At 43.5% G+C, this 22182-nt stretch overlaps 1 protein-coding gene across 1 annotated transcript; it reads right to left on the bottom strand.

Moving 5' to 3' along the window:
• Nucleotides 1–16171: 16171 nt before the first annotated feature.
• LOC109874108 (nuclear factor 7, brain-like) lies at nt 16172–20632 on the bottom strand. Its single transcript, XM_020465884.2, has 2 exons — nt 20473–20632; nt 16172–20174 (listed from the first exon to the last, which is right to left on the bottom strand). Exon 2 carries the CDS (start codon nt 20170–20172, stop codon nt 18535–18537), a length of 1638 nt encoding a protein of 545 aa, XP_020321473.1. The 5' UTR covers nt 20173–20174; nt 20473–20632; the 3' UTR covers nt 16172–18534.
• Nucleotides 20633–22182: the final 1550 nt, after the last annotated feature.

Raw genomic sequence — 22182 nt, 5'->3', positions numbered from 1 at the left:
CCACATTTTGTTGTGTTACAGCCTGAATTTAAAATGGATTACATTTAGATTTTGTGTCACTGATCTACGCACAATACCCCATAATGTCAACATGGAATTATGTTTTTTGACATTTTTACAAATTAATTAAAAACAAAAATCTTAAATGTCTTGAGTCAATAAGTATTAAACCCCTTTGTTATGGCAAAATAATTTCAGGAGTAAACATTTGCTTAACAAGTCAGATAATAAGTTGAATGGACTAACTTATTGTGTGCAATAATGGTGTTTAACATGTGTTTTTGAATGACTACCCAATATTTCTCAGTCAAGCAGTGAATTTCAAGCATAGATTCAACGACAAAGACCAGGGAGGTTTTACAAATATACAGGTGTCCTTCCTAACTCAGTTGCCGGAGAGCAAGGACACGGCTCAGGGATTTCACTATGAGACCAATGGTGATGTTAAAACAGTTAGTGTGGATGTGATAGGAGAAAACTATGGATGGATCAACAACATTATAGTAACGCCACAATGCTAACCTAAACGACAGAGTGAAAGGAAGGAAGACCTGTACAGAATACAAATGTTCCTGTTTGCAATAAAGAACTAAAGCAAAACTGCACAAAATGTGGCAAAATAAATGTAACTTTATGTCCTGAAAATCCAAAGCAGCACATCACTGAGTACCACTCTGAAGAAGCCACATTAGTGAGATTCCCTCCTTAGGGACAAGTTGGGGACGTGTGTGTGTGTCTCCTGTGGTGAGACGTGACCCAGCATGATTCCTGTGCATCGTGACTGGAGTGGGCGGGAGAATCCGCCCTGCGCTAAACACGACCGGGGAAACGCTGAGTGCGTTTCATTTTCTACTGCCTGTGACTGTTATGTGTCCCACCTCCACACACTCTCCTCTCCCTCATCCCTCTCTGTGTCGCTCAGAGAAGAACTCCTCAGTGACATCTAAATCAGCCCCATTCACCACCATGCTGAGTAATGGCGGCCCGGAGGGATAGAGGGAGAGAAAGTGAGATGGAGAAAGAGAGAGAGTGGGAGGGACAGAGAGAAAGAGGAAGTCCCCTCTCACAGAGAATGAATACCCCTTCCTTTCTCTCTCTGACACTCTCACAGAGAATACTCCCCTTCCCTTTCTCTCTCTGACACTCTCACAGAGAATACTCCTCTTCCTTTTTCCTGACACACTCACAGAGAATACTCCCCTTCGCTTTCTCTCTCTGACACACTCTCAGAGAGAATACTCCCCTTCCTTTCTCTCTCTGACACACTCTCAGAGAGAATACTCCCCTTCCCTTTCTCTCTCTGACATCCTCTCACAGAGAATACTCCCCTTCCCTTTCTCTCTCTGACACTCTCTCACAGAGAATACTCCCCTTCCCTTTCTCTCTCTGACACACTCTCAGAGAGAATACTCCTCTTCCTTTCTCTCTCTGACACTCTCTCACAGAGAATACTCCCCTTCCCTTTCTCTCTCTGACACTCTCTCACAGAGAATACTCCCCTTCCCTTTCTCTCTCTGACACACTCTCAGAGAGAATACTCCTCTTCCTTTCTCTCTCTGACACTCTCACAGAGAATACTCCCCTTCCCTTTCTCTCTCTGACACTCTCTCACAGAGGATACTCCTCTTCCTTTCTCTCTCTGACACTCTCAGAGAGAATACTCCTCTTCCTTTCTCTCTCTGACACACTCACAGAGAATACTCCCCTTCCCTTTCTCTCTCTGACACCCTCTCACAGAGAATCATCTCTTTAACATTTTATCAAGCTCACTCTCTTTCCACAGAGAAATGGGCTTTTTATTATCACAGTCCAATGAGAGAATATCACTCTCTTTCTGTCTTTCTTTCCCTACCCCCGTTTCCCATCTCAGAAACTCCATTAATCTTTCCCGCTGTGCTATTCGTAATTCACGAGGATTTCCCGCATTTATCTACAACCATGTGTGACTGAATTGTGAGTACCCTGCATCCTTGTCGTTTTGCTACTGAGAGCAGTGATAGGGTAACAGGTACTAACTGTTGAAGTCATATGCCTTGAATAAAAGTGTGCAATAAGGAGAAAAACTAAAGATCTGTCACAGTGTCTCAGCTAGTTACATCTGTCACAGTGTCTGCTACAGATAAGTGGTTTACAGGGATGTGTGGGAAAGTAAGCTTTTTTGTGCGTGTGTGTGTGTGTGTGCGTGCGTGCGCGTGCGTGCGCGTGCGTGCGTGTGTGTGTGTGTGTGTGTGTGTGTGTGTGTGTACGGGAAATATGTGAGGGTGTATCAAGACCTCTCTTCTCTCTGTCTGAGTCACTGTTATTTAACCAATTGTTTAGTCATCCACCCTCTGTCTGTCCGTTGTGTTAGTCTGTGCACTTGTCGTTACTTTCAGTTGTGCTTCATATGGTCTGCTTTAAAATAGTCCATGTTCAAAACAGAATAAACAGTGTGTTTCGTTTGAACTTAGTTGTAAGAGTACAGCACATCTCTTTTTCAATGAGGCTATATTCATTTAGATACTGTTTCATCTATTTTGAAAGAGATTCCTGCTCTGATGAATAAGGGTGGTCTTGCTAGGAATGAGAAGGGATATTGGAGAATATGGTCAAACTACCAACACTGCTAAATGCTAGCATGACATATCCACTCAGCAGCTTAGTGAAATATTGTCTCTGCATTACTCAATCACTCTATTTCCACACACACACACACACACACACACACACACACACACACACACACACACACACACACACACACACACACACACACACACACACACACACACACACACACACACACACACACACACACACAGTCTTATACAGCTAACCTTGTGGGGACACACAATCCAGTCCCATTAAAAATCCTATTTTCCCTAACCCTAACCTGTACACTTACCCTAACCTTAACCTTAACCTTAACCCAAAACCTAACATTAACCCTAACCCTAACCCTAAAACTGACCCTAGCTCCCAAACCTAATTCTAAACCTCATAGAAATAGCATTTGACCTCTTTGACTATTCTTGTGGGGACTTCACATGTCCACACACACACACACTGCTGCTCACACTCAGAGGTGTTTTTGGCCCTCAGAGAGAGGGATGTAATGGAGGGGATTCAGTTCTTGTAGTTTGCAATGAAATCATCGGAAACGGTCAAAAGACAGTCAAATCAATCAAACGGAAATCAGCAGGCCTAGTTGAACGGAATGGCACCTACAAACCTGGATGTGTCCCCAGTCTGGCCTAAGCTCCCTCTCCTCTGACCTACTTGGCTTTAGCCGAGGGGCCGAACGGGTGAGAGAGACTCTGCGATTGATGGCATTGTAATCCAGAGATATGGATGCTGGCTGCTTATGCAGAGTGTTTCATCCATGCAAACATTGATCTGTTTACGATGGCAATATACTACAAACACAAACCAAACCAATTCAGCTGAACATTGTCAGAGTCTCCAAAAGAGAAATCTGTCCCCAGGAGCAATCTTAACATAGATGTTCTACAGGGGTGACATGGCCTCTTCAGGTCACTTCAGCTCTGAGAGAAGAGAGAAGAGAGAAGTAGAGTGTTGAGGTGTTCATCTGTAACAGAAGATGCCAGATAAGGAAGTAAAGAGGTTAGATTATTGTTGATGGTCAAAGTAAACCATTCTAACTGCTTCAAGTGCTTTTCTGTTTCAGAGTGGAAGACAGTGTATTTCCATGGCAACGGGAGTTGTTGAAGCATTTTTTCTTCTTCTGGTGTTACTGTGGTGACAATAGTAATGGTATGGTACAACAGACACACACACACACATAAACACACACGCAGCCACAGGTCATGCCTAGATGTCCCTCGTAGTTATGTGGATGCTGAGTTATTGTAAGCTGAAATCAATGGCTGTCATCTCTGGCTGAGTTGACTAATGTGTACAGGACGCTGCTGGAAAATATGGCGCGTTACCAAATGCTGCACCCACACACACACACACACACACACACACACACACACACACACACACACACACACACACATACACACACAATAACACAGACACGAACACAATACAGAGTTTCAGATCCTTATCTATTATCAGCCAGGTAACTACAGCAGCAGAAGACGGAACCTGGGCCTAGTCATTTTAGTATGGCTAGGTCTTCTTAGTACACAGTGTTGTACCAGAAGTCAGTTTCTTGGCCATTTCTCAGAACAAGAATAGACTGAGTTTCAGAAGAAAGTTCTTTATTTCTGGCCATTTTGAGCCTGTAATCGAACCCACAAATGCTGATGCTCCAGATACTTAACTAGTCTAAAGAAGACCAGTTTTATTGCTTCTTTAATTAGAACACCAGTTTTCAGCTGTGCTAACATAATTGCAAAAGGGTTTTCTAATGATCAATTAGCCTTTTAAAATGATCAACTTGGATTAGCTAACACAACGTACCATTGGAACACAGGAGTGATGGTTGCTGATAATGGGCCTCTGTACGCCTATGTAGATATTCCATAAAAAAATCTGCCGTTTCCAGCTACAATAGTCATTTACAACATTAACAATGTCTACACTGTATTTCTGACCAATTTGATGTTATTTTAATGGACAAATGTGCTTTCTTTCAAAAACAAGGACATTTCTAAAGGACCCCAAACTTTTGAACGGTAGTGTATATCCCGTGCCGGCTCCGCGGTGCCTACATTATGGCTTAGCATCGTTTCGACTTGGAGAAGAAAACCTCTCAAGTCTAAAGGTTTTGGCTAGAACATGGGTCTATTGTCTTTAGCTAAAGCAGTGATCAGTGGTATCCATAACCTGACCAGACTTCCAGACAAATGTGCGGCTGGTGATTTCTTAGCAAAGTAAAAAGTCCCTCTGGTGGTAAACAGTTAACCTTTGAGCCTGTCCTGCTTGTATACAGAGCCTGGATTTAATGTCTGTAACGATCTGGTGGGATGTCGTCAAGCCGTCTTCCCCTTTTGGTCATTAATCTTGTGTCCTCTGCTTGGTCATTTAATTAAGGTTGGGTCAGTATAAGACAATCTGCAGAGGAGAGGAGAGGCCACGAGCCTACGCCCCTTCGTCTACGCCCCTTCGTCAGTGATAGGTCAGCAGTACTACTCCTAGTAGTATAGGGAACAGTGAACTGGATTCTTAAATGAAGTGTTTGTTGTCATTCAATGAGAGAAGACTCGTTTTCATGCTCATTTTATAACTTGAGAAACACTGCACCAAACGTCTTAGCTAATGTAAAATGGCGTGACTAAGACTTCCTTGGCAAAACGTGAACATGTATTACAGATGCCTTGATTAATCTTAGATTCATTCTGACTATTTTAAGGAAGTGTATACTGGAGATGTTGTTGCTACGGCGTCTCAAGAGGGACAAACAGTAATATTGGCGCTTTTTTTCTCGTTTTTCATTTAAGGGAGTATGCAAGGCCCCTTCGTCTAGCCGAGTTCTGATAGGAGCAAACCTAGTATATGGGTACCTTTAATAATACATTTGCTTCCCCTGTAAAATCAACTCACTTTATTCTTAAAGTAGACAATGAAATATGTTATTCTTGTCAAATATATCATATATTATAGAATAATTGACTACAGAGTCGTTCCATATGAATTCAATATCTTTCCAACTGCACCCCTTTAGAGCTGAACAAAATCCTCCAAGCATGTCCTCCATCGTTAACACGTGGAACGTGCGTGGGCGACAGAGAAACAAAATAGTGCAGTTTGAGAGCGATGCGGACACCGGAGACGGGGGTGTGAGCGGGTGGGTCTGGGCAGGGATGATGATGTGGATTGAAAAAAATATATATCATAATTTCATCTTTATTTAACCAGGTAGGCTAGTTGAGAACAAGTTCTCATTTGCAACTGCGACCTGGCCAAGATAAAGCGTAGCAATTCGACACATACAACAACACAGAGTTACACATGGAATAAACAAACATACAGTCAATAATACAGTAGAACAAAAGAAAACAAAAAGTCAGTGAGTGCAAATGAGGTAAGATAAGGGAGTTAAGGCAATAAATAGGCCATGGTGGCAAAGTAATTACAATATAGCAATTAAACACTGGAATGGTAGATTGGCAGAAGATGAATGTGAAGGTAGAGGATCTTGTGATCGTCTGTATGTTGTCATTTGTATGTGTATGTTTAGTATTGCAAAAAAAAAGTGATTGAAATCATATGGAACGACCTTACAACTTTGACTATAAAACAGTTTTCATTCTGAATCTTGGCTCGGGCTCTGTGTCCTGGTCTGTTTGTATCCTCCTGCCCAGGCCCAGGGTGGCAGGCTGGCGGAACGGCACTACAAGCTGGTTTTAGAGAGGTGTGTGGGTCGGGTGGCAGGGCCTAGTCAGGGCCCGGTGGAGGCAGAAGGTGGAGAGGGAGAACCACGACAGGTCAGAACAGATCTGTTGACAGCTTGGCTGAGGACCACAACACCGGGATGGAAGAGGATCTTATTTATATTGGTGTGTGTACGTTGTGTGTACAGTATGTGTTTATGCCTTCAGTTGTGTGTGTGTGTGTGTGTGTGTGTGTGTGTGTATGTAGTGTGTTAGACACGAACACGTTACCCGCGTGAGTGAATCGCCAGAACACGGCACTCATCTGTGTGGAGTCTCCTATGATGAATGGCTGAAAGGCCCAGAGAACAGAAGAGGACAAGACAGTGATGAAAAAAGAGTGCAAGAAGGCCGCGATGTAGACAGGTTCATCAGCAACCTCTGTGAATTTAAAATTACTTATTTTCTTTTCTCATTTAGTGGTTAGACACTAGGGGGGGGGGGGTTTAAAGCATGAGCTGGCGCACACCCAGAGTCAATTATTCAGTGTAGAGGTGCTGACTAACGGCGAATAAACTGTAAGCTATAAAAACGAGAGGGGAACCTGCAAGTACCTGCAGTGCTTTTGCGGAGAGGGAGAAAGAGAGAGACAGAGATAGAAAGTGAGGGGAGAGTACAGAGAGAGAGAGGACAGTGCAGCAGTGTAGCCTAGTGGTTGTTCGTTAATGCGCACCAAGTGGTGGTGCGAGTGGTGGTGCGTAACCAAGTTTTGGTTACTACATGATTCCATATGTGTTTACCTCATAGTTGATGTCTTCATTCTTATTCTGCAATGTAAAAAATAGTACAAATAAAGGAAAACCCTTGAATGAGTAGTGAGTAGTAGTAATGAGTAGTGAGTAGTAGTAGTGAGTAGTGAGTAGTAGTAATGAGTAGTGAGTAGTAGTAATGAGTAGTGAGTAGTAGTAGTGAGTAGTGAGTAGTAGTAATGAGTAGTGAGTAGTAGTAGTGAGTAGTGAGTAGTAGTAGTGAGTAGTGAGTAGTAGTAATGAGTAGTGAGTAGTAGTAATGAGTAGTGAGTAGTAGTAATGAGTAGTGAGTAGTAGTAATGAGTAGTGAGTAGTAGTAATGAGTATGAGTAGTAGTAATGAGTAGTGAGTAGTAGTAATGAGTAGTGAGTAGTAGTAATGAGTAGTGAGTAGTAGTAATGAGTAGTGAGTAGTAGTAATGAGTAGTGGGTAGTAGTAATGAGTAGTGAGTAGTAGTAATGAGTAGTGAGTAGTAGTAGTGAGTAGTGAGTAGTAGTAATGAGTAGTGAGTAGTAGTAATGAGTAGTGAGTAGTAGTAATGAGTAGTGAGTAGTAGTAATGAGTAGTGAGTAGTAGTAATGAGTAGTGAGTAGTAGTAATGAGTAGTGAGTAGTAGTAATGAGTAGTGAGTAGTAGTAGTGAGTAGTGAGTAGTAGTAATGAGTAGTGAGTAGTAGTAATGAGTAGTGAGTAGTAGTAATGAGTAGTGAGTAGTAGTAATGAGTAGTGAGTAGTAGTAATGAGTAGTGAGTAGTAGTAATGAGTAGTGAGTAGTAGTAATGAGTAGTGAGTAGTAGTAATGAGTAGTGAGTAGTAGTAATGAGTAGTGAGTAGTAGTAATGAGTAGTGAGTAGTAGTAATGAGTAGTGAGTAGTAGTAATGAGTAGTGAGTAGTAGTAATGAGTAGTTGTGTCCAAAGTTTTGACTGGTACTGTACATTCAGATAACTTAAAAAGCATCAATTCTACACAGCAAACAAAGCCTACCTTTCACCAGACTAGAGGTCGGCCGATTAATCGGAATGGCCGATTAATTGGGGCCGATTTCAAGTTTTCATAAGAATTGGAAATCGGTCATTTTGGACGACGATTTTGCAGATTTCTTTTATTTATTTATTACACCTTAATTTAATCCTTTATTTAAACTAGGCAAGTCAGTTAAGAACACATTCTTATTTTCAATGGCGGCCTAGGAACGGTGGGTTAACTGCCGACAGATTTTTACCGGTGTCAGCTCAGAGATTCAATCTTGCAACATTTCGGTTAACTAGTCCAACGCTCTAACCACCTGCCTTACGAGGAGCCAGCCTGTTACGCGAATGCAGTAAGAAACCAAGGTAAGTTGCTAGCTAGCATTAAACTTAATCAATCATAATCACTAGTTATAACTACACATGGTTGATGATATTACTAGATTATCTAGCGTGTCCTGCATTGCATATAATCGATGCGCATTCGCGAGAAAGGACTGTCGTTGCTCCAACGTGTACCTAACCATAAACCCCAATGCCTTTCTTAACATCAATACACAGAAGTAAATATTTTTAAACCTGCATATTTAGCTAAAATAAATCCAGGTTAGCAGGCAATATTAACCAGGTGAAATTGTGTCACTTCTCTTGCGTTCATTGCTCGCAGAGTCATGGTATATGCAACAGTTTGGGCCGCCTGGCTCATTGAAACTAATTTGTCAGAATTTTACATAATTATGATATAACATTGAAGGTTGTGCAATGTAACAGGAATATTTAGACTGATGGATGCCACCCGTTAGAAAACAAGACGTATCTCACTGAAAGAATAAACGTCTTGTTTTCTAAATGATAGTTTCCGTATTCGACCATATTAGTGACCTAAGGCTCGTATTTCTGTGTGTTATTATGTTATAATTAAGTCTATGATTTGATAGAGCAGTCTGACTGAGCGATGGTAGGCACCAGCAGACTCATAAGCATTCATTCAAACAACACTTTTGTGCGTTTTGCCAGCAGCACTGCTATTTATGACTTCAAGCCTATCAACTCCCGAGATTAGGCTGGTATAACGATGTGACGTGAAATGGCTAGCTAGTTAGCGGGGTGCGTGCTAATAGCGTTTCAAACGTCACTCGCTCTGAGACTTGGAGTGGTTGTTCCCCTTGCTCTGCGTAGGTAACGCTGCTTCGAGGGTGGCTGTTGTCGTTGTGTTCCTGGTTCAAGCCCAGGTAGGAGCGCGGAGAAGGACGGAAGCTATACTGTTACACTGGCAATACTAAAGTGCCTATAAGAACATCCAATAGTCAAAGGTATATGAAATACAAATGGTATAGAGAGAAATAGTCCTATAATTCCTATAAGAACAACCTAAAACTTCTTAAGTGGGAATATTGAAGACTCATGTTAAAAGGAACCACCAGCTTTCATATGTTCTCATGTTCTGAGCAAGGAACTTAAACGTTAGCTTTCTTACATGGCACATATTGCACTTTTACTTTCTTCTCCAACACTGTTTTTGCATTATTTAAACCAAATTGAACATGTTTCATTATTTATTTGAGGCTAAATTGATTTTTATTGATGTATTATATTAAGCTAAAATAAGTGTTCATTCAGTATTGTTGTAATTGTCATTATTACAACAACAAAAATAAAAACTGTCCGATTAATCGGCAGAGGCTTTTTTTGGTCCTCCAATAATCGGTATCGGTATCTGCGTTGAAAAATCATAATCGGTCGACCTCTACACCAGACACAAAGCTATATACTTCACATTTCAATAAAGTAGGGTCTCTGCAAATGTAACTGCCATGGAGTTATTTGAATTCTATGACCGCATAGAATTTGCATATAACCGCATCCAAATTCAAATACAAAGGTTTACAAACACAAATGGTTATGGCTCACTGAGGAGTGAGGCTTTAAAACTCAGGGTGAGAAGATAGGAGGGGCTGAGTTTTTACCGCCACTATTATTGTCAGGGCGGAAGCATGCATAGAATTTCTCAGTGAAGGTGCATCCAGTGAAAGAGTAGATATGAGACTGGGCCACATCATAAAAGGAGACCATAATCCACAAATACACCCACCTTCTGGGGCTTTTCTCTCAGGGGGAAAACAGGAGAGGAGTTATTGGCGTGGCACTGACTCCATTCCTCAGCCACACACTCCAGTATCCATTCTGAGGGGTCAGTGGAATCTGCCCCTTCCTGTTGCTGGACTCTCTGGTCACAACGAAATCCCAGTCAGTCTACCCCTAGACCGTCACCTCATAGTAGAATCTCCCTGAGGAGAAGCCCTTCTTTCCTAGGATACCGGTACGTGAGGAAAATGTCTTTGGGTTGTTAGGGAGAGTCTGTCTTCTGTCTACATGCCTCACTTGTTTCTTATACTCAGACCGGATGAGGCCAGAATTTGCTGTATCAGGGTCCAGAGTCACGTCCTCTGCATACAGCTGAATCCTCTTCATTTCAGTATCACAAGTCAAATTCTTCACTCCACTCCACTCCATTCCAGAGTGTCTGCTCCAGCTTAGACAACTCTCCTCAGGTTCCCCACACCCAGACCTGCACGCCATCTCGTATCTCTCGCTCTGCTTCTCTCTTGCTGAGGTCTATTGAGTGTGTGATCTACTGAACATTCTGCAGTCGTTCCTGGAACATCTGCTACACTTCTGCCTCTGTCTTCCCTTGGCTGAGCCTTCCTCTCGTCACACTGTTCCAAGTACAGCAGGGTTCCCCAAACTCGGTGCACGTTTTGGTTGTTGCCCTAGCCCTACCCAGCGGATTCAAATAATCTACTCATCGTCAAGCTTTGGTCGTTTGAATCAGCTGTGTAGTGTTAGGGCAAAAAAAAAAAACGTGCACCGAGTTTGGGGAACGCTGGTGTAGAGGGACAGTGTAGTGAGTCTTGTGATCTGTTTTCATGCACGAGACACAAACACGTCTGGTCAGTCCTACAGAACAGCTCCAGGAGTTTGTCATGCTCCTTACACACCCTGTCTTCCAGGTTCTGCACAGAGTCAATCAGTTTGTGTCTCTTCAGGGCTGGGACTATGTGAGGCTGCAGATGAGTCTCTAAGTAAGAGTTCAGATATCCCAGGCCGGACTGCAGGGCCTGGAGCTTCGTTCCCGTGCAGACATCACAGGCCACTCCTCTAAGCTCGGTATGGCAATGGTCTGGGCTGCTGGTAACTTTCACTTGAACTGACGTCCTGAACTGAGATCTGGTCTCCTATCAAATTATTTTTTACACATTGGACACTGGCACAGGTCAGTGGTATCACAGTACTTTCTAATACAGATCTTGCAGAAGTTGTGTCCACATGGAATGGCTACAGGTTCAGTGAACGCGTCCAGACAGAGCACAGGAACTGCTATTCAGACAGACTGCTGGCGGAAGCCAAATCTAGACACCTGTGTGTGTGACTGTTCTCTCGGTTCTGTCCCACTGGGCCCACACTGGTTCAATCCAGTTTGTCTCCATGTCATTTGAATGAAAATTACATTGAACCAAAGTGGAATAGACGTGGTGGGGGGGGTCTGTCTGTCTGTATTATCAAAGGAGGATGCGAGACCGTTCTCCTGTGAACAATACACACTCCGTCTCTTAACGCTAACATACAGTTTGACTGTTCTTCCTGGGAGACGGAATCCTCTACATGGGTGAACCCACTTTGATAATCTGGTATAATAGATTAGTTCTTCTTATCCATCATTTTCAATCATCTTATGATACAGAGAGAGAGAGAGGGGCCAATGTAATGAAAAGGAAGAGAGCGAGATGACAGTGCAGCAGCGTAGCCTGCTCTAGAAAGAGGCCCGACTTGGATGACCGTTCAAAATGCATCTTCCCAGTCAGAGCTCGTCTTTGTCCGACTTCCCAGTTCTCTTGAACTCACTGAAGTCTGTGATTTCCCAGTTCTACGTTTCCAGCTGTTTTGAATGTGGAAAAAGTCTTGCTGGATTGACAGCATGGCCAATGTTGAATGTTTATCCTTTAAAGCTTGGAAAAGAGACCCTTAAACCAAGACTTGGAACACACTCCACTGAATAGCAGGCTAGTGATTGCTTTTCAGTGCTTGCAGTTAGCCACTGATTCCTTCCAAGCCACTCATTGTTGAATTTGCGATTTCCTACTTGTTGTGTAATGTTCATGCCCAATGGCTGATGAGCACCGATACATTTGATCTCTAATTTCTGTTCCTTATTTATCTTCATATGACAACGATTGAAAAGGTTTGGCCAGTAGATTGTCAACTTGATTCATGACGATGACTGCTCGATTGTTAGCTAAGATTTTTTTTGTTACGATGTTGAACTGGTCAGTCCAATCAAAGCTACTGTAGACATAATGTAATTTGACCTCATTTTATCTGTGGCCAATGACCTTAAGCCTTCTTAGATGGGCACTTCTAATGTAACTCTATGGCAGATAGAATTTTCGAGCTCTACCTGTAGATTTGGTTGGTGACGTAGAGAACATTACCAACCCCGACGCTCCGTATCTTCCGCTGGCTGCCTCACCACCACAGAAAGCACTGAGCTGGGCTGAAAACCCTGCATTTTGGAGCTGCCTTACTCAAGAAAACAAAAAAGAGACATGTTTGTTTATTAGTTGATTTGCAGGTGTACTACACAGAAGGTTGGTAGCACTTTAATTGGGGGGGGGACGGGCTCGTGGTAATGGCTGGAGCGGAATCAGTGGAATGTTGTAAAATACATCAAACACATGGTTTCCATGGTTTCCGCGTGTTTCAGGCCATTCCATTTGCTCCGTTCCAGACATTATTATGTACTACTTCTGATCTTTTCCACAAACACTGGCTTTACCAGCTCTCGCCCACTAGGTGGCACCACATTCACTGTCAGACATGTAAGAGTCTGGTTGGGTACGAAATCTGTCTTGCCACTACTTACTAAAACTACATACTGTGTACTAATAGTACTACATACTATTTAGACTGTTTACTAAAAATGTATGCATTAGTAAAAACACATGCATTAAGCAACAAAACATACTTCTCATTCATACTGAGAAGGCGTCATCTAATACATAATCCCGCTTCTTCCCCATCATGCGTTTGTTTTTGTAGAGCGTATCCCCTATTCAGATTATCAACTGTTGTCAAAAACATGTTGTCAAATTTCACATAGCCAGGGCTGCCCATTTTTGAAGAAAGCTTGGAGATTTCCTGAAATTTCCTGAAATTCTACTTATTTTGATTACACTTCGTCATATGACCAGGGTGTAAAATGTAAAAAATCAAATCCACAGGTCAGGTGAATTCAGGCTGCTTTGACCATTCAATTATCACTCAAAATTAGATGACTTTGTTACTTTGACATTTTTGGGGGGATGAAATTTAAAGTCACATTTTTATATTAATGGTCGATGGCAGTGGATAACCAAATCGTAGATTGCAGTCTCCTTATCCATTGTCATGCCCTGACCATAGAAAGCCTTTATTTTCTATGGTAGAGTAGGACTAGGGGTTTAGTCTAGTTTATATTATCTATGTGGGGTTCTAGTTTGTTTTTTCTATGTTGGTGTTTTGGTATGATTCCCAATTAGAGGCAGCTGGCTATCATTGTCTTAAGTAGCATTTTTCCCACCTGTGGGTTATGGGATATTGTTTTGAGTTAGTGCACGTAGCATTCTCTGTAGTCGTGGTTCGTTATTGTTTATTTGTCTTTGCTAAATTTCACTTTCTTTAATAGATTATGTGGAACTCAACATCCCGCTGCACCTTGGTCCGATATTCAGTCCAACGAACGTGACATCCATAGACCGCTTTCAAGTTAAGGACACAAACATTTTGTCATTTGGGTGACCTATCTCTTTAAAATGGGGATGGAAGAAAACCCTGCTCTCAGGAGGCCTCACCTGAAGTGCTGTTTGAACATGTTCTTGTTATAACAATTCATTTCTCAAAAGCACCCATCCTTCAAGAACAATCTCATGAATGTCTCAATATTCAGGTGGTATATGCCTACTAGTTGAAGACCCTTGCAATCATCTTACTCTACATGGACAAAATATGATGCGTTTATGAGTTGTGAGTCCCCCTACCATCTCTGCCTAGCATGTACACAATACTAAAAATGTTTTTTTTTTAAATGGATTCCTGGAGCATTTATTATCCAATGCTTATTTGTATGACTTATCCATGAATGTCTGCAAAAATACGCAGCCTCATATAATGCTGGTCAAACAAGAGGGTGGTGTCTCTGCAAGCCAGCTCCCGACAGACGTCCTCGCGTAGACTGCAGCGGTAATGATCAATCAGGGCCCTGCTGTTCCATCCCGCGCTGGCTGCCAGGGTCCTAAACTCCAGGGTGAACTCCTGGGCTCTCCTCGTCTCCTGCCTCAAATGGTAGAGGCGCTCACCCTCGGGTGGGTGGTCGAAGACTGCCCGGAAACGGCGGGTGAACTCCCCAAACTGGTCCAAACGCCGCATCTCCCTCTCTCCATACGGCGTTGGCCCACTCCAGGGCTTTCCTGGTGAGGCACGAGACGAGGGCGGACACCCTCTCATGGTCTGATGGAGCTGGGTGGACCGTGGCCAGATAGAGGTTTAGTTGGAGGAGGAAACCCTGGCAGTTGGCAGCACTCCTGTCGTACTCCTGTGGCAAGGAGAGACGGATCCCAGTTCAGGCGGGAAAGGGGAAACCCCAGTTGTGCTGGTGGAGGCGCTGGAAAAACTCCCTGTCTCTCCCAGGGGTCCATTGTCTGGACAACGCGATCCATGGTGACGCCAAGATGGTGAAGCAAAGCTGCATGCTCCTGGACGCGCTCCTCCACCTCAATGGCCGGGGTATCTTCTCCTGCTGACTCCATAGTTGTGGTCGGAGATTCTGTAAGGTGTGCGTGTTGGTGGCAGGGAAGTCAGGGGAAGTCAGGAGAATGAACTTGGTAAAAACTGAGTTGTTTAATAAATGCTGATAAAACCAAAATGTACAAAATAACAAAAGTGGGTACAAAACCATCACATACAATCAAACAATCTCCGACAAGGACATGAGGGGAAACAGAGGGTTAAATACACAACATGTAATTGATGGGATTGGAACCAGGTGTGAAGGAAGACAAGACAAAACCAATGGAAAATGAAAAATGGATCAGTGATGGCTAGAAGGCCGGTGACATCGACCGCCGAACACCGCCCGAACAAGGAGAGGGACAGACTTCGCTGGAAGTCTTGACAGTAATAACTATAACACTAACTGGGTTTCTACTGTTCACCGTGTAACAAGGCCAGTTCATTTAACTGAGATTTTGTAAAGATTTGAATTTATTTACAAGACATTATTTTGGCCATACTGTAAATATATCAGAACTGTATAAGAGTGAAACTAAATAACAGTTAATTGGCTTACTGTGTTTTATCTGTTGGCTTTCTGGCCGCTTCCTGTGTAGGGACTGTGTATTTGTTCAAAAACATACATATGTTTTCTTTCTGAGCACAATACGCATAAAGTCGCTCGACTTAGGTTTCACTTCAGCAAAGTGAAACTCCTCCCCATCTAATACTGTCATGCAATTTTCTCCACTTGCAGTAAGACTTAACTCTTTACATGGCTGAACTGTTTTTCTGTTGTCAGTCAGAGGTTAGAAACTAGAAGAAAACCTGGAAATACCAGCAGAGTTTTAACAGAGAGGGGCGGCAGCGTAGCCTAGTGGTTAGAGCGTTGGACTAATAACCGGAAGGTTGCAAGTTCAAACCCCCGAGCTGACAAGGTACAAATCTGTCGTTCTGCCCCTGAACAGGCAGTTAACCCACTGTTCCCAGGCCGTCATTGAAAATAAGAATATGTTCTTAACTGACTTGCCTGGTTAAATAAAGGTTAAAAAAAAAAAAAAAAAGAGAGGGAGAAAATGAATGAATGAGCGAGAGAGGGAAAAGAAAAAGAGAGAGAGTTGACAGTGTAGCAGTGTAGCCTACTGGTTGTTCATTCATTTGCACCTCTGCTGTAAGTTACTAGGAATATATGTCACTGTCACCGATATACTGCAGGGTATAGATAAAATAAAAATGGATGCTTGTATTCTCACCTCTGTCCCTGCAATGCTGTATGGTGTAGAGATACAAGTCTTACTGTGATACTGTCACTGACAGAGAAACACATTCAAGGGAAGACAATTGACTTTAATATCCAACACTTGTAGTGGGTGGCTGCATGAACATGGTATACTGTATACACTTCAGTAAGCACATAGACCGATAGATGATCACTTTTTACATGATTTAAACAGCGACAGTAATGGTGAACATATTGGTTTTCCTTGCGACAACAGCAGATAGCATTGGCTTATATCACGAGTTAGAATTTAAGGTTGAAACTCAGTCTGTGTGATTGACAGGAGAAATGATCAGAGGTACAGTTTTTTTTTACCACTACTCGTATTTAGATCGAGTTTCTCAGTGAAGGTGCAACCAGTGAAAGAGTAGATATGAGACCGGGCCTCCACATCATAAATAGAGACCTGACCCTCCTCATAATCCACAAACACTCCCACCTTCTGGGGCTTCTCTCTCTCAGGCAGAGGAGGAAAAATAAAATCGGAAACTTTCTGTCCAAAAATGATGCAGAAAATTGTATCCATGCTTTAGTTACGTCTAGGTTAGACTACTGCAATGCTCTACTTTCCGGCTACCCGGATGAAGCACTAAATAAACTTCAGTTAGTGCTAAATACGGCTGCTAGAATCCTGACTAGAACCAAAAGATTTGATCATATTACTCCAGTGCTAGCCTCACTACACTGGCTTCCTGTCAAAGCAAGGGCTGATTTCAAGGTTTTACTGCTAACCTACAAAGCATTACATGGGCTTGCACCTACCTATCTCTCTGATTTGGTCCTGCCATACATACCCACACGTACGCTACGGTCACAAGACGCAGGCCTCCTAATTGTCCCTAGAATTTCTAAGCAAACAGCTGGAGGCAGGGCTTTCTCCTATAGAGCTCAATTTTTATGAAATGGTCTGCCTAGCCATGTGAGAGACACAAACTCAGTCTCAACCTTTAAGTCTTTACTGAAGACTCATCTCTTCAGTGGGTCATATGATTGAGTGTAGTCTGGCCCAGGAGTGTGAAGGTGAACGGAAAGGCTCTGGAGCAACGAACCGCCCTCGCTGTCTCTGCCTGGCCGGTTTCCCTCTTTCCACTGGGATTCTCTGCCTCTAACCCTATTACAGGGGCTGAGTCACTGGCTTACTGGTGCTCTTTCATGCTGTCCCTAGGAGGGGTGCGTCACTTGAGTGGGTTGAGTCACTGATGTGATCTTCCTGTCTGGGTTGGCACCCCCCCTTGGGTTGTGCCGTGGCGGAGATCTTTGTGGGCTATACTCCGCCTTGTCTCAGGATGGTAAGTTGGTGGTTGAAGATATCCCTCTAGTGGTGTGGGGGCTGTGCTTTGGCAAAGTGGGTGGGGTTATATCCTTCCTGTTTGGCCCTGTCCGGGGGTATCATCGGATGGGACCATAGTGTCTCCTGACCCCTCCTGTCTCAGCCTCCAGTATTTATGCTGCAGTAGTTTATGTGTCGGGGGGCTAGGGTCAGTTTGTTATATCTGGATTACTTCTCCTGTCTATCCGGTGTGAACTTAAGTATGCTCTCTCTAATTCTCTCTCTCTTTCTTTCTCTCTCTCAGAGGACCTGAGCCCCAGGACCATGCCTCAGGACTACCTGGCATGATGACTCCTTGCTGTCCCCAGTCCACCTGGCCGTGCTGCTGCTCCAGTTTCAACTGTTCTGCCTGTGATTATTAATATTTGACTCTGCTGGTAATTTATGAACATTTGAACATCTTGGCCATGTTCTGTTATAATCTCCACCCGGCACAGCCAGAAGAGGACTGGCCACCCCTCATAGCCTGGTTCCTCTCTAGGTTTCTTCCTAGGTTTTGGCCTTTCTAGGGAGTGTTTCCTAGCCACCGTGCTTCTACATCTGCATTTCTTGCTGTTTGGGGTTTTAGGCTGGGTTTCTATACAACACTTTGAGATATCAGCTGATGTACGAAGGGCTATATAAATATATTTGGTCCAATATCCATCCTTAGGACTTGTTGTTAGGTATCCCTTCCTGTTTGTGGACTCTCTGACCACTCCTAAATCCCAGTTAAGCCCATTCACCAGAGGAGAAGTCCTTATTTCCCAGGACACAGGCAGCTGGGTCAAACCTCTTTGTCAGGGAGACTATAAGACGGGTTTCCCACACCCAGACTGCTGTGAACCCTGATCTCAGACCAGTCCTTGATGGGAGAAAGACTGTAGAGGGATGGGAAGCTCTGGAGGAGGTGGGTGGGGACCTCACTACGTGAGAGCTGCTCCGGCATGTTTTAAAATGTCTACAGTACATCGTAAGGCCATTGTTTTCACAATAAGTTGGAAACAAATCAAATATCACAGTGACAGTATTGGTAAACATATTGATTGTCCCTTTGTGACAACAGATCGGATTCCCCAAGTTAGACTTGGAGGTTGCAACTCAGTCTGTGTATTCGACAGGACATATGATCAGAGGGATAGAGTTTTGACCACGTTTGGAAAAATAAGGACTGAAGTATGGATAGAGTTTCTCAGTGAAGGTGCAGCCAGTGAAAGAGTAGATATGAGACCGGGCCTCCACATCATAAAAAGAGACCTGACCCTCCTCATAATCCACAAACACCCCCACCTTCTGGGGCTTCTCTCTCAGGAAGAGGTGGACAGCAGAGTCTTCATTAGCGTCATACTCGTTCCCATTCCTCAGCACAACAGCCCAGTATAAATCAAGAGGGCTCAGAACAATGTCCCCCTTCCTGTTGCTGGACTCTCCGGCCATTCCTAAATCCCAGCTATCCCCTTTCACTTGTACCTCATAGTAGAATCTCCCCAAGGAGAAGCCCTCCTTTCCCAGCACACTGGAACACTGGGAAAACCTATTTGGGTTGTCACTGTGATTGTTTGGTGTGTTGGACTGTCTCACTTGTTTCCTGTCCTTAGACAAGATGAGATACCGGTTTGCTGTATCAGGGTCCAGAGTCACATCCACTGCATACAGCTGAATCCTTTTCAGCTCAGCATCACACAACTTCTTCACTTCACTAATGAGTATCTCCTCCAGCTGAGACACTGCTCTCCTCAGAGTGCCCACACCCTGATCACTGGGAACACTTATCTTAGACCAGTCCTTGGTGGGAGGAAGGCTGAAGAGGGATGCGGAGCTCTGGAGGAGGTGGAGGTGGTCCTCAGTGTGTGACAGCTGCTCCAGCTCAGTGCATCTCCTCTGTAGCTCAGTGATTTCCTCCTCCAGCTCTTTAATGAGGCCTTCAGCCTGCTTCTCTGCTGCTTTCAGCTTCTCCTCGACCACCTCAATGAAATCAGCCTGGCTTCTCTCAATGGAGCGCACCAGGGCAGTGAAGACCTGCACGCTGCCTGCTATCTCGCTCTCTGCGTCTATCTTGCAGAGAGCTATTGAGCATTTGATGTCCTTAACCTTCTGCAGTTGCTTCTGGATCATCTGCTGCACTTCTACCTCTGTCTTCCCCAGCTGGGCTTTCTTCTTTCCATACTCTTCCTTTAGAGGGACGGTGTAGTGAGTCTTGTGGTCTGTTTTTATACAGAAGACACAAACACACGTCTGGTCAGTCCTACAGAACATCTCCAGGAGTTTGTCATGCTCCTTACACACCCTGTCTTCCAGGTTCTCCACAGGGTCGATCAGCTTGTGTTTCTTCAGGGCTGGGGCGATCTGATGAGCCTCCAGGTGAGTCTCACAGTAAGAGGCCAGACACACCAGGCAAGACTTTAGGGCCTTGTGCTTCGTCCCAGTGCAGACGTCACAGGCCACTCCTCTAAGCTCAGTAGGGCAATGGTCTGGGCCTCTGGTAGCTTTCACTTGAACTGACTTCCTGAACTGAGCAGCCATCTCAGAAATGAAAGTATTGACAAAGAGATCTGGTCTCCTATCAAATGATTTTTTACACATTGGACACTGGCACAGGTCAATGGTATCCCAGTACTTTCTGATACAGGCCTTGCAGAAGTTGTGTCCACATGGAATGGCTACAGGATCAGTGAACACATCCAGACAGATAGAGCACAGGAACTGCTCTTCGGACAGGAGACTGCTGGAGGATGCCATATCTAGACAGAGACCAAATGAGAAATCATGGGACATGTAATAGAATGAGTCCACTCACAAGACATTATGTCGGTCATAGTGCATAATTGTATGTAAAGTGTCTTTTGAAAGGCACAAACAAATACAATGGAGCTTCAACTCTATAGTCATCAAGGGTGGCATTATGATACAATAACTTCCCAATTCTAAAAGATATTTTACCATATTGCACAAAGAAAAATCATGAAATCATCTCAAAGAAAACAGGTGAAGACATAAACACTAGTTAACCAGTTCTTCATCTGTCCGTGCAATACTTACCTTGCTTTAACTGGGGCTGCTTTCTCAGCTCTTTCTGTTTCTAGTATCAAATAAGGCCTGGAGATTGTATGCAGTTATTCAAAAAAAAGATTTGTGAAGAGAATGCAAGGCTTACGTGTACAATACACACTCCGTCTCTTAAATGTCACTTCAGCACAGTGAAACTTACATGCTCCTCCCTATCTGATACTGTCAAGCAGTTTTTCTGCACTTCCTGGTAGACTTAACCCTTTACATGGCTAGACTCTCTTTGACAAGCTAGTTTAACCAGTTAAATGTAACTAAATGTCATCAAATGCAATCCAAGTCATCTCCAAAGTAGTTATTCATCATGAGAGGACCATAAACATGAACTAGTAATGCTAGTAACTCAAAGAAAGGTTTAAATCTCAGGTTTCTAGTGTAAATAGTTATAAAATCGCTGAAACGTTGTCATGTTGGCTTGACATGACATATGCTTTATAAATATAGCATGATCAAATTATAAAACTACTATAATATTTCACCTTCCTTATAACTGTAAAATACATATTGTTTGTATGTTTAGTGTTAGAAGATTTGCATATTTTCTACAGGTCCCTTTTGATAACGTCTGCCCCCATCGCTGTGAACGTCACAGAGCTCTAGCGTGGCTTCCTGAACTCGTTAGGAACTCACCTTTCATCTTATATTAATATTGTCTGTTTATGACAAACAAAGTGTTTTTTAATTTAATATCTATAAATTATTTTAGATTAATGGCTATACATCGATCTCTGAATGTCCGACCGTGATGAAACCACTCTCCCCTGCTAAGCTACGATGTAACGATTGCAGGCATGTGCTTTGTCAGTGTCTGCGATCTCGGGTTCAGCCAGGAGTTGATGGACAGTCGGAAGAGCGAATGAAATGGTAGGAGGGACATCCCAGGGCTCTGTACAGGCAAGTTCTTACACACCAATCTCAACTAAACATTTCTGTATGAACCTTACTTTGTGCATGGCGGCATTGTCATGCTGAAACAGCAAAGTGCCTTCCTCAAACTGTTGCCACAAAGATGGAAGCACAGAATCGTCTAGAATGTATGCTTCGGGAAGCAAGTACAGGGTCAGTGAGTGTTTTAATAAATAAACAAAACAATACTCACAAACCACCAACAACGTACCGACATGAAACAGAGTCAATAACACCTGAGGAAAGAACCAAGGGGAGTGACAGATATAGGGAAGATAATCAAGGAGGTGATGGAGTCCAGGTGAGTGTCATGAGGAGATGGTGTGCTTGACGATGGTGACAGGTGTGCGGGATAATCAGCAGCCTGATAACCTAGAGGTCGGAGAGGGAGTATACGTGACAAGTGTTAAGATTTTCCTTCACTGGGACTAAGGGGCCCGAACCATGAAAAACAGCCCCATTATTCCTCCTCCACCAAACGTTATAGTTGGCACTTGTAGAGAAATGCTAATTCTTATGTAGGTGACCAAACTATTGTTGATAAAGGGCTACCACTCAGAGGTGAGCCTGTGGGGTCCCCTACAGGATAGCTCCCGCATTACACTAATGGCCAAAACCAGCGCACACACACATGATCTCCGTTGTAGCTGAACGTTGAATACCCGAAGAGGATTCTACGATGACGGACAGACAACTGAGCCAATGGCGGAAGACTACAGACTACACCCCAGCTGAACCAATCCAAAGATCCGATCTTCCAGAATCAACCTACTTTCT

Source organism: Oncorhynchus kisutch, linkage group LG29, assembly GCF_002021735.2.
Source record: "Oncorhynchus kisutch isolate 150728-3 linkage group LG29, Okis_V2, whole genome shotgun sequence".
Lineage (NCBI taxonomy): Eukaryota > Metazoa > Chordata > Actinopteri > Salmoniformes > Salmonidae > Oncorhynchus > Oncorhynchus kisutch.
Note: the sequence above shows the minus strand (reverse complement) of the source record. Positions and strands in the feature narration are given on the sequence as shown.

Bases quoted from the DNA above. Each gene is read 5' to 3' on its own strand.
- LOC109874108 (XM_020465884.2), bottom strand. From the start codon at position 20,172: ATGGCATCCTCCAGCAGTCTCCTGTCCGAAGAGCAGTTCCTGTGCTCT.